The sequence below is a fragment of the Elephas maximus genome, chromosome 16 (genome assembly GCF_024166365.1).
Source record: "Elephas maximus indicus isolate mEleMax1 chromosome 16, mEleMax1 primary haplotype, whole genome shotgun sequence".
NCBI classification, from domain to species: domain Eukaryota; kingdom Metazoa; phylum Chordata; class Mammalia; order Proboscidea; family Elephantidae; genus Elephas; species Elephas maximus.
Genome location: NC_064834.1, coordinates 26,248,403 through 26,266,888, shown reverse-complemented (window position 1 = coordinate 26,266,888; position 18,486 = coordinate 26,248,403). Strand labels below are relative to the sequence as shown.

The 18,486-nt window shown below is 36.9% G+C and overlaps 1 protein-coding gene and 1 pseudogene across 2 annotated transcripts in view; both read left to right on the top strand.

Moving 5' to 3' along the window:
* The window catches only part of CABCOCO1 (ciliary associated calcium binding coiled-coil 1), a 124,096-nt gene extending 106,045 nt beyond the window's left edge, over positions 1-18,051 (top strand). The window contains exons 6-8 of one of the 2 annotated variants that reach the window (XM_049855590.1): positions 11,233-11,355; positions 11,658-11,798; positions 17,676-18,051. In XM_049855590.1, coding sequence (XP_049711547.1) covers positions 11,233-11,355; positions 11,658-11,798; positions 17,676-17,750 — 339 coding nt within the window. In that variant the 3' untranslated portion in view covers positions 17,751-18,051. The remainder of the gene's footprint in view (positions 1-11,232; positions 11,356-11,657; positions 11,799-17,675) is intronic. The other variant, XM_049855591.1, reaches the window with a different exon arrangement.
* Positions 14,409-16,142, top strand: LOC126059691 (60S ribosomal protein L9-like; annotated as a pseudogene).
* Positions 18,052-18,486: the final 435 nt, after the last annotated feature.

Below are 18,486 nucleotides of genomic sequence, written 5' to 3'. Positions count from 1 at the left end.
GGTGGTACAAACAGTTCATGTGTTCCGCTGCAAATGAAAAGATTGCAGGTTCGAGTCTACCCAGAAGCACCTCCAAAGAAAGGCCTGGGGATTTACTTCCAAAAAATCAACCACTGAAAACTCTATGAGCACAGCTCTACTCTGCTATACATAGAGTTGCCATGAGTAGGAGTCCACTCAGTGGCAAAGGGTTTCTGGCTGCCAGTCGGTGAAGTGGGGAACAAAACAGATGAAGTCCCTGCCATCAGAGAGTTTACTATTGAAGCATTGTTGCAGATATAACTACACGACATTAAAACAAACAAACAAAAAAAACCCCACACTTTAGCTCTTCCTACATGCCAGACACCATGTAAGTGCTTCATAAAAGCCCATGTTACCCTCATTTTCTAGATGAGGAAACAGAGGCCCTTGCTGTGGGACATTGGATGAATAAGCATCTTTAGGGTGGTGCAGTAAGCCTTTTACTTGTGAAAATGACAACGTTTCAATATAACTAATTATGTAGATTTTTGGTGCTAGGAGCTTTAAAATAAAACTTGTGGAGTAGGATTGCATTCTGTGTTTCCCACTCAAAGAAACAAATGATTCAAAACCATGAAAATGGGTTAGGGTAGAAACAGCACTGTGGTACCTATAGGACAGCTATTAAGATAAAGTCTCACTTTTTAGTGGCACTGTAGTGATACTGGTTTTCTCCTAGAAGAGTAACTTGGTACAGCTCTGTAATTCCTTTTATTAAATGGATGGAACTGATCAGAAATTACAGTTGAAGGATGAACAGTAGAACTGCTCCACAACAGAACCAATATCTTACTCACCCAGGTTTGACTTTTAAAATTATATCAGCTCTGAAAATTATTTCACTGTCTTCTGTTGTGAGTAATCATGCTATATTTAATTTTAAATCATTAAAATGTAAAAATAATAAAGTCCACCGAAATAGTCTGTAGTCAATTTTCTGATAAAGTAAATTTGCTTCTCCCCCCATTTGGCCTTCAGAAAGTTTTTTTGGAACTCAGTGTTAATTAAAAATATGGAAATGGATTTAAAGCACATTACCGCACAGAGTAGGAGAATAATCAGAAGAGATTTGTTCATACAACCATGCCCATTTCTCAATGTGTTTTTTAAGTTTTAGGTTATCGGTTGTTTTTCTGCATGCCAGTTCCTAGAAAAAACTGTGATTTCAATGAAAACAGTAATTATAATTACAACAAATAGGACAAATTGTTATTTGAGCAGGAACATGCAGTTTTAGTCACAAAACCAAACTGATGCTCTTGTACTTTCCTATTTAATAACAAAAATGAATTAAGCATGTTCTCAGATTTCCTTATAAACCCAATGCTTTTTATATCTAGTCATTAAAAAAAAAGAAAACTCAGTCATCCGTGCCTTACTTTGGTTGAGTTATATGGAGCAATATGCTGTAGTGATATGAGGAACCAGTGAAAAAATGATCTTTTGAAATTACCTGAGAACTTTGCTTTCAAATCCCTAGTGTGGGCGTCATTTCCCTTTTCCAAACATCTATTTCCTCATCATAAACTGGAGATAAGCATTTTGAAGGGAACCAAAAAGAGCCAGTAGAGCTCCCCTTGCCCCTAAGGATTAGGTACATGGGATTTGGAGTCAAATAGATCTGGATTCAAGTTCTGACTGAATTCCCGATTTTCTAGTTGCTTGACCTTGGCCAAATTACTTAACCTCTCTGAGTGTTAGGCTCTTCATCAGAAAAAGAGGGTCTATGAAACCTCTCCTCACAACATAGTATAAATTAAAAGACATAATATTTGCGATGTGTTTTCTAATTAGCCCATGCCAACCATGGAGTAAGTTCTCGATAAACAAGGGCTGCTATTTTTCAATCATCATCATCTTCATCAACATTTATTTTCCTGTAGGGTGACCAGTGCTGCCCTCAGCCCTTCCCATTCTCACGACTCCAGTGGGTACCATCCAATTGTACTCCAGGGATGCAATGCCAGCCATGGCTTCTGGAGTTGGGCAACTCGGCAAGACTCTTAGAGCTTTCCTAGCATTACCTTCATCAGGAGCTAGGTGAAGGCAGTGGTATCTCTGGGAGACTCTTCAGAATTGTAATCTACATTGTGTCTATAAAACAACTATCTGTCAGTTAAAACAATCCAGTCAAATCAGTGAGAAGCTGCTTACTCTAGAATTCCTTCCGTAACTAGAAATACAGGTATTGCACTGAGGCAACAATGAAGTCCCTATAATTCTATCTCCAAGCGTTATCAGTTTTTATGACAAAGTTTTAAAACCTGATTGTAGCTGATCAAACAAGCTGGCAACCCTGAAAATTTGTAAATGAACGGATACCGTAACAGAATAGTCAACATCTAATGCATGATTTCCCCTATACTAAGTTTTTTTTTTTTAAGACCTGAGCTAGGGACCCTCAAGATGAATAAGACGTGGTTCCTACCCTAAAGTTGCTTCTACAAAATAGCAGGCTATACCCAAGCTACAATGTGACAAATACCACACAAGAGGAGTGAACAAAATACTCTTGAGAGCACAGGTGAGATCAGGAAAGACTTTGCTGAGGATGTGGCTAATGAGCCGCCCAGAAGGCCAGATGGAATGTTGACTGGCAGGGATGAGGGAGAAAAGCACGCCAAGCAGAGGGAGCAGCACAGGCAAGACACGGGGCTGGGAAAGCACCCTCATCCATACTTTTTAAAAATACATGTAACAAAGATGTATTCAGAACCCACTACATTCCAGGCACTGTGCATATTGGGAAAGAGTGAGTAGTCTCGTGTGGCTGCGGTTTAAGGTCTGTGAAGGCAAGAACTTAGATTTGAAGGCTACAGACTGGGCGCTGTCATGAAAAGAAGGGAGCAGATGTGACAGACATCATGGAGGTGTCCCCAGTGAGCTTTGTGGCTGATTTAATGTAAGAGACAAGGCGCAGTGAACAACAGAAGACAACTTCCAGGTTTTGAGCCTGGTAACTGAGAAGCTGATGATGACACAGAGAGATAAAGGCAGTGGAGGAGGAGTAGGTTTGGGGAAGATAATTAAGTAGGATAACTGGACAAGCTATAGCCTGTCTACGTTTCCAGCAAGCACTGAGCGTGTAATCCAGATACTCCTCTGCATCATGGCAGGAGAATACTCAATCTGGGGATCTGTGCAGGCCGGCGACTTTGCGTCTTGTGTAAATAGAGAAAAAGCCACTTGAAATTTAGTATCATAGAAGAGAACATCTGTAACTTGACCAGAGATGACCTAGTCCAACCCCCTAATTTACAAATGAAGAAACCGTAGCACAGACCTACAGGCCATGGAGTGGCAGAGCCAATCCAGGGCTCTGGCTACACATTTAAGGGAAAACACCTGATTTCTAAAGCATTTGAATCTGGACTAGAAGATACAACCTAAATTTTTCCTAGCTGCTCTTGTTATTTTGGTTTGTTTGTTTTTAACTAACCCAGCATGATTTACAGATTGTGGGTCTTTCTTGAGAACTAAACTAGCATGATTTACAGATTGTAGGTGAAAGGTCTTTTTTTGAGAATTGTCCACAAAATCAGTTTTGTAGCTAATTTCCAAGAACTCAGGTTCCATAAAAAGGCCAGGAACTCTAGAGCACCTAGTTATTCCTTACAAGGGAAAATATGACCCTTTTTAGGTCATTGAAATAATGAAAGAACGACCTTCCCTGTGTGTGGAATGAGAGGTTGCCTGCAAGGGAGGAAGGGCTTGGGTGCTTCCTGAGAGAACCCAGTTTCTAGAAGGCCAGACGCATGAAAGTAATTGGCAACAGTTTCCTCCAAAGCAAAAAAAAAAAAAAAAATTCTGTCCTGCTCACCAAAGTGTGCCTAATACAGTTAAAAAATTAGTTATTGAATTTAAAAAAAAAAAGGGGGGGGGAGATTGGAGGGAGCTAAGGAGAAAGAGAAATATTTATAACTGTGACAACATTTCCTTATAATAATTTATGAGCCAACTGGAGAAAAAGGAAACACACAAGCTATGAATAAAATACCCAAAATATAAACATCATGCCTTTTGCAAATTCTCTTTAGTTAAAAATTAAGGTTGAGGTTGGCGAAAATAAATGACTACATTTTCGTGGTCTCTTTATTTCCTTGATACTAAGGGTTACCAACTGATTTACAACTTCCTGTGTTGTTTTTTAAATCTATATTTGTCAGCACATTTTTAATGTCAGATTGCTTAAAATAGACCTCTTGGGTTTAGGAGGTCAGGAATAACAATATTACGTTGACTTCTCTAAAGATTTCATAGCACTTTACCAGCATTCTATTTTGGCCCCAAAAAGCTTTTTACCTTTAAATGAAATTAGTTCCAATATAGTTTTAAGAAGCTGTTTTTTTTTTTTTTTTTTTTCCAACTGATGATTTCAGGCACTGAAATGCAGTTCAATCAGTATGCTTTGAAGTCAAGTAAATTATATGTATAGCTTTGTCCAAATGGTTTCAGCCTCCTCTTAGGTAGTTTAAACTGTCAAAATAACAGGAAGTTCATGGGAAAAGAAAGAAAGATTAGAGCCAAGGACTTAGGGTTCTTCCATTGTAGTTTCTGTCCTAACCATGATGATTTATTATCTCATATGATTTCTGCAAATTACGGGCACTTAATGAATAAGGAAGACTGAAGAAGAATTGATGCCTTTGAACTGTGGTGTTGGCGAAGAATATTGAATATACCATTGACTGCCAAAAAAAGGAACAAATCTGTCTTGGAAGAAGTACAACCAGAATGCTCCTTAGAAGCAAGGATGGTGAGACTGCATCTTACATACTTTGGACATAATGTCAGAAGGGATCAGTCCCTGGAGAAGGACGTCATGCTTGGCAAAGTACAGGGTCAGCGGAAAAGAGGAAGACCCTCAACGAGGTGGATTGACACAGTGGCTGCAACAATGAGCTCAAGCATAACAACAATTGTAAGGATGGCTCAGGACTGGGCAGTGTTTCATTCTGTTGTGCATAGGATAGCTATGAGTCCGAACTGACTCGACGGAACCTAACAACAACGACGAATTTAAAAAGAGTATTCTCAAATATGAAGGCCAGGAAATAATTTCATTTTTGTATAAGCCCCCTGTACCCTCTTTACTTTTGCCAAAATTTGTTAAAGGGAGTCTTTTTAAAATGAGCTTTAGTCTGGGCAACCATAGGCCTCACTTTACACTGACAAACAAAACTTTAAAAGAGTAATACATTGGGTGGGGGAGAGGGTCAGACAGATTTCCTAATTTTGAAAGTTAGTTGTAAACACCTTCCTTTTCTAAATAAACGATTTGCCTTAGACCTGATCATGCCACATAGCTACCTGGTTATTACATGCTGTCACGTTCTCAAAAGAGAATTTGTTTGGGTCCAAGGAACTCTTCAAATAAGGTGGTGTTGGATATATGTTTGATATTTTAAAGGCTGTGACCATATGGATACAGAGTAATGGTGGATCCTTGTTAACAAATTCTTCGCCGTTAATTGTACTACTTGGGCAATATTAACAATTACATATAGAATTACCGTGGAACAATGTCCTCAGGAGAGGTACTGGATCTATACCAATGCTGGTGTTATAAAGAGGAGCCTTTCAATAATAAGAGTAATTATAAATAATAATAATACATCTTGGCATTTAATAACCTTCGCTTTGAAGAACTCTCAGCATTTTCATCCACATTATCTGATTTGTGCTTAAAATAATTCAATGAAGTCGCCAGGTAGCAATTATCATTATCCTCCTTTTACAGATAAATAAACTGAGGCCTAGGGATTTTTTAGCATGACACAATTAGGAATAGAGCCAAGTCCAGAGCCCATAATTCAGTGATCTCTCTTCTTGATTGTTGCCATCTTTAGGAAACATCTAGGTATCTGAAGAACCGTTTTAACCCTCAGGAAATGTTTGTACCACAGCCAGATCAAAACATTTTGCCTTCCTTTTAAATTGTATTTACACTACGAGAAGGTACTCCCAGATTCGTTAGAGAGGATTTTATTGTCTGAGGTCATTAAAATAGGTGTACTCAGATTTCTTTTCAAATTGTGCTGTTGGTCCTAAGTAGAAGTACACTTAAAAATACTAAAGCTGTCTGAGATGCTCTGGAATCAGTGTCTTTAATTAGCTAACTTTTTATTTCAAGCCCATGTTAAACAAGATCAAATCAGGATACATAAATAAAAATGGACACAAGGTGTTAACTGGAGTGTCCTAGCCAGATTGCAAATTGGTTTTACTGTGGCATGCCAACTTAAATTCCTTCTTGCCGCTTCAGCTAGAACGGGTAGTCTTCATTTCCTGTCCTAACTTGTTATGCTGTGTTACCGTTCAATGTTTAGGCGATTAGCATGTGCGGATTTGATGGTCTCTAAGCTTTTTATTTTTTTTTTTAAGCTCTATTAAGTTATAAATGTTCAAACTAAAAAAAAAAAAAAAATTTTTTTTAAGCTCTATTAAGTTATAAATGTTCAAACTACCAGTAGGCTGTGGATAAAAATAGAAGTTGCTATTAGATGTCTATTCATACCCTGCAGAAGCCTGGCAACATTTTGAACCTTTTCAAAATGTAAATATTGCACATTAAGCATAGAAAAGAAAATTAATGTGCTGCATTTGCGAATTTATTTCCAAGTCAAAAAATGCTAAGGGGGAGGAGGCCTCTGGTAGTAGAATTGATATTCTACATTTACAAGATGCATTAAGAAGTTTGTAATGGCCCCACGAAAGAAAAATACTCTAGAAATGGATTAATTAAAGTTTCTCTGATCAGCTTAGCTTTTAAATTTCCTCTCTTTTCATTTTAAATTTATGGCCGCACTATGATATTAGCAGAGTTTATTGCATTTTGCAGGTGGCATTCATATGTTGTGACTTTATGGGTAGTGTATTGTGGGCAAAGGGTTGCAATTTTTGTTAAAATTTTCCAGAACCACACAAGTACTTCTAAATTAGACTTGCAAACGGTAATGCCTTTCTTCAAGGGGGAAAAGAAGTTAAAACATGACAGGAATTTCCATGCCTTTTTTCCTCAGTTAAAATTGGAGAAAGTTGGCGATTGTTTGTCTTTCTAAAACTTTTACATTTTTTAGTAAGTTCTGATTTACATATGAAGTCATCAAGCTGACAAATCCAAACAAATGTCTTTTTAAAGCAAACCAGCTTTTTGTCTGTGTGCTTGGGAGCTCAAAAAAGGTTGAACGGATTTATCTTGTTTGCTGCCATTCAAGATGGTGGAAAGTTGTAATTTCTATGACATTTTTAATATCTTGAATAATGTAATAATAGAATTTGATAATAGAATAACTGCCACTTAATTATAGAATTCGGTGATATAAACACTACCCACAAATTATAGAATTCAGTGGTACAAACACTACTCACAAATCTGGAGAAATTCTTTCTCCAAAAAAGCACTTCTAAAGAAAAAACAATAAGCCAGAATTAATAAAATTGACTATGTTAATACATAAAGTAGAAAAAGAAAGTATGATGTAATACAATTTTTCAGATAATATCTTTATATTCTCAAACATGAAAAGATGTTGAAAGAGGTCCTAATTCCTATAAGCATGATTTTAGACCCAAACTGATCTTATACTAAGTCCAGGAGGGTTCAAAATTCCTATCATGGATTCCCATGGGACATGTCTATTTCATATTGAATATGTAATTTCTTAAAAGATTTCTAGTGAGCCCATTTGGCTTATAAGAGCTCAAATTCTTTAAATCTACATAATGTTTGGCAATGAAATTTTGTACTTATGAGTATTAAATTAAGCCAAAAAGCCATTTATTTGATATTCTTTAAATACTGCAGCACAATTCAGCTAAAGCTCTTATTATAAGCCATCTTAAATAACACTAATGCAATGTGCACACAATGAATAATATAACTAACTTAATTTTCGTGTAACAGATAACATCTGGGGGAAATGTATATTGGTAAGTTATGCAAAACTAATTTTCTAGCGACCACATCTGTAGATGTTATTTATTGTATGTTCACTTAACAGTCGATTATTCTGTTTGGGAATCTATTCTCTTCCTTATGAGAGCTTTTCATGTACTCACCTTGGTTCAAATGGTCTGCTTATTATCAGAAAAAATATAAATAGCACTCACATGGAACAGCGTAATTGTTTTTATTACATCCATTTGTGTGCAAGCATTCAAAAATGGCAAGAGAAACACATTTATTACTTTACATTCGAAGTAATATTTAGCGGGTATTTGAAAGTCAAGCAAAACCAATCATTTGGCCAAATGGATGTATGCGTATAATCAGAAACTCCGGATTTTTAATCTCAGCATTAGGCCTCGGGCAAGTCACTTGAAGTCTTTCCCTTTGTTTCCTGATCTGAAGATTATGGGTGCTACTCTCACACAGAACAAGGGGGCTGCCAAAGCAGACTACCAAGTAGGAGTGCTTTTTTAATAAACATACTTGATCCTTTTTCTGTTTTTATTTTTCCAGATTTAAGAGGTAAGATATTAGACTTTTGAGGAAAAAAAAAAAAATGAGACAATTAGAATTCTCTAAGAATGTATAAAAACAGTTATAAAACTAGCTTTATTTAATTTGCTTCAACTATTCATGACTTGAGGAAATTATAACGTTCTTTTAGAAAATCTAACTTAATAAAGCTGACCATGTATCCCTGTTTTAAATAGATTTTATTACAGAACCAATGATGTTGTAAAACATGACGTTTAGTTAAAAAAAAAAAAAATACAAAGGCCTAATTGTTTTTTTCTTTTTTTTAAAGAAAGTATCACATCAGACGATCTCATTTAAACATATTTGCTGGCTCCGTGCTTTCACCACAATTATTGATTCTAATTTTTCTTAAACTTGTTTTTTTTTAAAGGCTACTTACGGGGGAAAATTATCGTGGCACTTCTGGGCGTTATGTTTATTTCAAACTATATAGTTGATAATGTACCTTCTTACTGTTAACAAAAAGGCTTTATATTTTCCCTTGTCTAAAACTGGGGCATTTTTTCTCTTACAGTGTTTTAGTAACATAGCTAAGTGTAATTCTTCATGAAAGTGAAAAACATAGCTATGGTTTGGTTCATTAATTGTATGCAAAACACCCTGAAGAAAAGAAATTCTTACCCCCAGATCATGTGCACGAATTAAATCAAACTAACAGCTTCAGCTAATCATAAAAAAAAAAAAAAAAATTTTTTTAACAGCTACAGCTGTATGATCTATACTCATTAAAAAAAAAGGAAAGCCCAACTCTCCCTGAAGCTTTTAGTTCAGAACCTCAGGTTCTTTGGATAAATGTGAGCTTCACTCCACCAAAGAAATGATGACGTAGAGCTGGGGAGTTCCAAGTTGTTGACCTACTGCAACACACACCACAATGCCAAGACCAGGAAAGTTGAGTAGTTGGCAATTAATTCAGATGAGCCTTATAAAGAAATCCAGACCATGAGGAGTAGGGGTTGGGGTGGGGACAGGTTTGAGGGATGAAAGAGATACTGGAAAATGAATACCTGCTTACATTTAAGTGTATCATCAGATAGACAAGGAGTCCCTGCGTGGTACAGGTGGTTAACATTCTAGGCTGCTAACCAAAAGGCTGGAGGGTGGGGTCCGTCCAGAGGCACCTCAGAAGAAAACCCTGGTGAACTACTTCTGAAAAATCTGCCGCTGAAAACCCAATGGAACACAGTTTTACTCTGACCTACATCAGGTCACCATGAGCTGGAAACGACTTGATGGCAACTGGTTGGTTTTTTCAGATGGAAGAAAAGACACAAGTGGGCGGATGGTAGAGCCTGCTACTACCAGGATGGAGAGGCAATCTATTGACAACTTCTACTGGAATGAGGGCGAAATAGCAGAAAGGCTTATTCTGTGCATGAAAAAACAAGACAAATATGACAACAGCAGAGAAGATAAAATTCTGCTTCATTATAAGAAAATTACAACTGTTTCATTACAACCTTGTATTAAGCCTGCAGTGTTTCATAAACGCCAATCAATTGCTTTCTCTCTTGGTTTTTTTTTTTTTTTTTCCTTTTGAGGTCTTTCTCACCCCCTTAAACTTCCTGTTTCTCACCCCGCATTAAAATCTATACCAATAAGTAAATGCCTCATCATCTGCCCTTGCCTCTGGATTCCCATGTGCAGCTTATTTATTTTACCTATAATGTTTTAGAGGGTACTAAAATATGTTTAGCTGTCTTCTGTTCCCTAAAAATGTTCCCTAGCCTGGTAAAATAAAGAGCAATAGAAAATGTGGAAGGATGAAAAACAAGAGTGGAAAAAAGTACAAATAATTTTGTGGGAAAATGAAAATGCTTGTATGGCCCATTTAGGAAAAAAATAATGCCTTATAAATGTGATGAGAGAAAAGAACAATTCAGATATGTTTTCTCAATGTTTTATTTTGGTTGACATTGAGTCAACTTAAAATAAACAACCTAGAATGATGTCACCTAATAAAATAAAAATTATATGCTTAATAATATCAATAATTTCCAAGTATGGGAATATGATGACATATTACAGTTTACTGAAAACTGCATAGGCCAGGAAGTCAGCATACCAGGTTTTAACTCCCAGCCCTGTCAGTAAGTAATCATTTGACCTTAAGCCACTCATTTAACTTCCTTGTCTCCTAATTGTCTTGCCAAAAAATTAGGACACTTCAGTGCTTCTAAATATTTGCACCAAGCAGCAACTTTGTATAAAATCAAGTTAAAATTAATAACATGAATTCAAAGGAAAATATACACCATATTTTAGATATGGTAATATCTTAGATTCTGGTACATTCCCAAACCTACCTAAATTAAAAAAAAATTAATTTTAAATGATGAAATTCAACATTACGTTTACTTGAGATATTGTGGAGAAGTTAGACATGAGGGTACGATGAGTTCAGGGTTTTTTCAAGTCTCACAGGATGGTAATAATTTCATGATTTATGTATCTCCAGAGTTTGATCCTTACATACTTGTTGGTCTTAAAGCACAGATTATAGAAAGAGAATAAAGAGTGGAAAGGACAAAGGGCTAATTGTAAAGCATGGGGTACAAAAAGCACTAGAGAACCAAGAGGGCAGGTGACAGTTCACAGAGGAGATGGCACTTAAAAAATAATAGACTTGGAACTCCGGTACCTTTGTAAGGGAATTGGCTGAAATCGTGGTTACTCACCAAAGGCTATGTCATAATACATCACTTTTTTTTCCCCTCCAGCAAGTGATAGAGGTGGTAAAGCCTGCAGATACCCCTTTCCCAGGTCCGCTAGAAGAAGGAATCTCATTTGATGTATACTCAGCAATCATTGAGGCACCCCCAACATCAGCTACAGAAATGAAGGTATGCTTCCTTTCCCCTCCCCACCCCCTTTTTAATTTACCCTACCTCAGCCTTATGTTCTCTGCAGCAGGGTTCGGGGGGAAGGAACCAAATGTCCTTGCAATTTTTTTTCCTAAACAAATACAAATATTTCTCTTAGTGTTGGTTCACAGATGGACCAGTTGAGAGTGGTTTGGCAATCTGAATCTTTTCCACCCCATCCTCCCTGATCTCCGCCAGTAGCCAGTAGAAGTTTGAGATTACAGAAAAATCATTGAATGCTCCAGAAATCATTGGAGTGTTGTTTACTTTCAATATTCTAGAGGTTGGATGGAGAACAAGGCCCTGAGGAGACCCAGCCAGAAACTGATGCATTAGACACAGATCCTTTAGCCGGTTTCACCATTGAAGATATAAAATCAGTTCTGGGTCAAGTCACAGATGATATTCTACTCAGCATTCAGGTACTCGGTACTGACAGTGCGCTCACTTATTTTATTATTAGTTAATTTAGCCAACCTCAACCTTAACGTCTATAAACTCTGCCAGCAAGAGCAATGCTAATGATGGAGTTCAATTTAACATCTCAACATAATACTCAATTGAATCATCTGAGATTAATAAGATCACAAAATAGATTTGCCCACAGCATCTAGTGTGGGGTGTGTTATCAGTTTACAAAAACCATTCAGCATCAAAACCCCAAAAAATAACACAGGAAAACTTCGTGCCTTGTCCCACTGTAAACATTGCTTACACCAGAGTAATCTGAGCACATTTGTAAACAGTAAACGCTGAAGGCCAAACCGTAATTCTAAGCTGAGTCTTCTCATCAGATTTCTTACAGAGACTTCCAAGTCTTTGAACTTCCTTTCAGATTGTTCCTTTGCACATATCTCTAGCAGCCTAGGAATTTACTTCAGCGGCAGCGTGAAAATGGTGACTGTAACAGCTGCCAACGTAGCTTTATATACATATTTTTTTCCAGTCTGTCCAAAAAGAAAATTAGCTGTTTCTACCTGGACACAAAGTTTTGTAGGAATTCACATCATTTACTAGGCAAAATAATTAAATAAGTGAATTTCATATTTTGATTAAATTTGTCATTCATTTATTTTAGAAATTACCACAAATCAGTTGGACAACATATGGCATATTTAAATACTAATGCATCTCAGGGTAGGATTGATTTGTTATCTGAACATGAGACCATAAATAAAAAGCACACTATACTAACAACTAATGTAGAAAGAGCAAAAGATGAGCTTGCCATAAGCATACCTCGCTACTTGTTTAATCATCGAATGTTATTGCACTATTTACATGAACATTTAATGATTTGGTGCCAACAGAATCAGCCAAAGTCCTCAGCTTAATAAGGGGTGTTTAGTGTTTACCAGAAATAGTGGAAGAACGCGTTTTACACAAAGCTTTATTGTTAACAACACCATGAATGTAATAACTGGTTACTGTGTGGAAGGGCAGAGTGCAGTTGAATTAAGCTGAGTTCATAACATATCTCCTTTTTAGATTTGATAACATTTCTTCTAAATATAGTTCATGTATAATCATGGCCCAAGGCTTCTTTCGATCTTGTGACTCTGAAATTATTGCCAAAGAACTACTAGACAGTAATAGAATTGTTTGCAGGCCGAGAAATTGAAAACATCTTTAGCAAGGCCATGTTCCATGTAGTAAGCAGTATTTTTTTTACCTATTCATTGAATTTATTTATTTATTTTGAATATTGGAGTCTGCAGGATTTATACCACCACTCTATCACAGAAAGAATATGATTGCTGTATGTGTGTGTTATGGCCTCTTGGCCTCAAGTCATCCTTCCAGGGCCTAGAAGTTCATTCCCTTGCTCATCTAAATATAATTAGGCATAGGAGGAACTTGGACCAAACGTGAGAGATGGGGATCCTTTTAGGTGGTACGGTTATTTTCATATTAAGTGGATTCATGAACACCAGTCTGGGCCAAATGACTGCCAAGTTTCCTATAAAATGGCATAATGATGTGGATTTATACATTATCTCAAGATAGAAAACCCCTTTATGTATTTTCTATCAATAATCCTAGTAAACTCCATGCAGGTTAGGCAGGTACTACCACTGATGAATAAAATGAAAAGTGAGACACAGAAAGACTAAGTCACCTGTCCAGCGTTTCCAGGGTCGGAAACTGATGAAAGACCCTGAATGGGAGCTGGGAACTGGGCTCTAGTCCTACTTCCAGTGTTATCCACAAAAACCACATAACCTCTAATATCACAACCAGACTACCTTGGGTTTTAATACTCCCGTGGTGTGGCACTTTTTCAGTGTTTACCCTTGTGTCTTGGTCAGATTCCAAGTTGAGTAATTACTCTCTGCTTACCTAAATTTCTCCTCCTGTTTTAGATGGGTAAGTTATTTTCCACTTCTAAAACCTGCCTTACAGTGTTCCTGGCTTTAAAAACTGCCGCATCCTCTTTTCAAAGGTAGCTGCATGTCAGATGTCAGTGATCAGTGTATATGAGCCTTCTGAACACACCAACCTGTTTTCCTGAGTATAGCAAAATTAAATGAATTATTATTTATGAGATGTTTTTAATTTTTCTGTAGTTTTTCTTCTCCTTTTCTTAAAATTCATACACTTACTACAATTTTGAGAGGAAAGGGCAGTAGAGAATCCATGTTTTAAGTGTAATTTTTTCAAAGCTCTTTTTTCAGTAATTACATGCATATTTCACTTTCCATAATTCAGAAGTTTCTGAAAATGTGGTATGAATCCTTAAATTTTTTAATGTAAAGCCATTTGGTTTCCCATTGGCTCACTTTATAGTTTTAGAGATTTATTAAGAATGTAGTTATCTTGGCCCTGAGATGTTAATTAAAATTATACTGAATAGAGCAAGCCCTTTTAAACCTATATAATTTAGGCATTTTAATTTTAAAGATACATTCAAAATGAAGTTATTTTGGCCCTGACTTGTATAATAAAAAGTATACCCAACAGAGCAAACTTTAATATAGTTAAAGAATTGCATTTCAGAGAAATATGAATACTAACACTAAATTCCTGCAATAAATGTTGGCTGTTGGCTGTGTTCAAGCAATATAGTAAAATAATGTAAAAATCTTGAGGGAAGTTTGCCATTTGGGGGCCCTAGGTATTTTTAGGCCAACTTGAAACTTGCAGGTTAGAAAACCTGAGCATGAGATCATTTCAAAGTAGTGGTCAATGAAAGGTTATTGAAACAAGGTCATGGGTTTTCCATTCTTCCCTAAAAGTAAACAGAACCAGCTACAGCCCTAGTGGTTGCAGGATAGCTCTTCTGTTCAGCAATGTTCTTGGGACTACAAGGAAGCATGGCAGACTAATAACCAGTTCTCGACCAGACATGGAGTCTTTTGATCTGGGCTCTGCTGGTTGTGCCTGAACTGAAGTACTGGCCATCACTATCAGAGATTCAAAAGGTTATTTTCCCCTCTTAGTACACCACTCTATTAGGCATGCAGTTGGAATCAACTTGATAGCAACAGGTTTGGTTTGGTTTGTCACCTTCATGAACCTTTTCCCCAATGCCCACACTTGATTAGATGAATTGTTTCATGAAACACCAGAAAGATTTCCAGGTTAATCTGAAAACCCTGGAGAGGTAGTAAAACAGAACCCGGTAAATAATCATACATTTTTCCTTAGTTGAGAAGAAATGAGACTATTGGTGGATATAACCCAAAACCAAACATGTTGCTGTTGATTCGATTCCAACTCAAAGTGACCCTATAGGACGGAGTAGATCTACCCCATAGAGTTTCCAAGGAGTAGCTGATGGATTTGAACTGCTGACCTTTTGGTTAACAGGCATAGCTCTTAACCACTGTGCCACCAGGTCTCCACTGGTGGATATAACCCAAACCCCAGTGCCATCGAGTCGATTTAGAAGACCATTAATTGAAAGTGGAAAGAGTCAATTGGTGAGTTAGAGCAATGGTTCCCAATCCTTTGGAATTGTGACAATATTCTTTCTTCAAATCATTGCAATCTGTACGTGGTCCAACATGTTCTATGCCATGAATTTATTTTAATGCAATACGATTAACATGTTATTTTTAAAAGATTTCATGAGCTTTGCTGCATCTAATGCGAGAATGAAGACCATTCTCAGCAACCAGACTGTCGACATTCCAGAAAATGTCAACATCACTCTGAAGGGATGCACAGTTCTTGTGAAGGGCTCCGGAGGAAACTTGCAGAGGGACTTCAATCACATCAGTGTAGAACTCAGTCTCCTTGGAAAGAAAAAGAAGAGGCTTCATGCTGACAAATGTTGGGGAAATAGAAAGGAACTGGCCACCACTCGCGCTATCTGTAGTCATGTACAGAACATGATCAAGGGTGTTACACTGGGCTTCCGTTACAAGAGGAGGTCTGTGTATACTCACTTCCCCATTAACATTGTTATTCAGGAGAGTGGGTCCCTTGTTGAAGTCTAAAACTTCTTGGGTGAAAATATATCCGTAGGATTCGGATGAAGCCAGGTGTTGCTTGTTCAGTATCTCGAGCCCAGAAAGATGAGTTAATTCTTGAAGGAAATGACTTTGAACTCGTATCAAATTCAGCTGCTTTAATTCAGCAAGCCGTGACAGTTAAAAACAACGACATCCGAAAGTTTTTGCATGGTATCTGTGTCTCTGAAAAACAAACCATTCAACAGACTGATGAATAAGATCTAAGAGTTGTCCGGGTATGGAAACAAGGCCGGATGAGTCCTAAGACTTACGGGTAATATTTTTAAGATGCAATAAAATTCATTTATTTAAAAAAAAAAAAGATTTCATGATATTATATCAATGATATATGACACTAGTGAAGTATATCACAAAATTGGAAGTTAGAATCCATGAATTTAAAAGTGAGAGGGTATGTTATGTGGTACCTAGTTCAGCTACTTAATTTTTCAGATAAGAACTAATACCCAGAGTAGTTAAATGATTTGCCCAAGTTTTTTTACATACCTAAACTAAAACCTAAGTCCAAACATTCCTAGACCAGGACCCCTTTCACTCTACCAAAACCATTGCTTGGGGAGATTCGTGATGATAGAGCTCCTGGACGGCAGCTTTTCATCCCTCCAAGCCTCCTCCACCCAACCACCAAGAAAGGAAAAGACGAGAAACCAGAGGCCAGAACTTGATTCAAGGGCTTAATAGAACTTCAACCAGAAGAGACTGATATTCATGTGAGAATTCAAAATTTTTTGTACTAATGTGATCTTATCAGGACTATCAACTATCAAAGGTAAAATAAAATCCTGTCAGATAAGACAGTCAATGTGGGAATTTCAAAACTGTCTATCCTAGTTATATTACTAAAAAATAAAAATAATCTGTATTTGATATTTTAAACATTTTATAGCTAAATTAAAGAAATAAAATCTCAAAACGCAGTTAACCTGAAGATCTCAATTATGTTACAGATACTAACATTTGGAGCTTTAAATTACTTAACACTTTCATGTACGGATTACTCCTCGCAAACTTGTAGAATTTTTAAAATCGACTAAACAGCATTAACAAAGGCAGCTTTACTATATCCCCCACCATTAGTATCTTTGAATATAATTTTATTCTCCACTGTGAAAAAGGGAAGACATTTCCAGGACTGCTAATGTGCAGAGAATCCGAAAGTATTTCTAGAGTCGTGCAGGTAGCAATGTTAGTCCACAGACTATCACTGCCGGAGGCTAAATGCTATCGCGGCCACAGTCATCGCTAAAACCTGTCAGCAATCACTCACTTTTTTCTCCCATAAATATATACCACAAACAGCATAATTCCAAGAGTTATAACGTATGATGAACACTCTTAACAATGAGAATTGTTCTAATTGTGAGCTGATTTGTGTCGTTATTTCACAACAGAAGCTTTCTGGGTTCCTGTTTAGAATGGATTACCCAGGAGACAAAAACATCCATTGCAAAGGGGTGGAGGACCAACAGCAATGCAATGACTGAGCCCAGAGCAGTTATTCTGATTCGGTGCTTATTGGTAAAGTCTGCCTGAAAATATAGATAAATTATCCTATCTTCCAACACAAGGCTATGTGAAAAATGGCTGTCCAAATACCACTTCCTGTTCATAGCAGACATGCTATACATTGGAAATGTGCAGAGAAATATGATAAAGTGTTATCACATCACTACAGGCTGAAACACGGCTATGTCTGCAAAACAGGAAGGTGTGTGAGGGATAATGTCTGTCTTTAGGCACTATAGTATGTCAAAACCACAAAGACAATGTGCAGCGAAAGATAGCTCCATCATAACCACTTTTTTATGATTGTCTTCACAGACCGAGATAAACGAAAAGCTGCAAATACAGGAAGAGGCCTTTAATGCACGAATAGAAAAATTGAAAAAGGCCTGAGGACTCGGTGCAAGGAGAGTGACGCTAAACTTCACAGAAACAAACAAAACCAGCCGGAATAATAGACTCCGTGTAGCAGCGTGTCTCCTTCGTTTAGTTGTGAGAGGAAAACCATGCCCGGCTTCTATTATCCTAAGTAATTAGAAAGGTATTGGCCCCAATTTTGCTATCTCCCAACCCATAACAGCCTCTGAATTTATTGCACTGAGTGTAATAAGAACATTTTGTATAAAAGAGTTTGGAGAATTATATATAAAAATACAATTACTTTTACGATTGGCCTTTCACATTTTGACGAATAAACGCTATTCATCCTCAAGGAGAATGAAGTCAACTTTTTTAAACAACCAGAAATAAAGAAAAATAATAATAATTGTATCCACATTGACCCAAATGAAGAGCCACATCACTGGAGCACCGTGGAAAGGTACCAGTACCACAGTACACAAGGGTAAAACTTGGTAAACAGTGGCAATTCAAATGCGTATACCAGGGTTGCCCTTTTTTTCCTCCCTCGAATCGTTTGGTTTTCTTATTTAAACGTTTCAGTGTGAAACCAATTTTCTGAAATTACATAATGCAGTTTGAAGCACTTTAATTTATTCTGTACTGTATTTGTTATTTCTAATCTTGTTACTCTCCCAGGAGAATACATGACCTATATAAAAAGAAGCAATGTATAAATGGTTATTAAAAACTAACCTATATATAGATTGTAAAAATCTTAAATATAAAT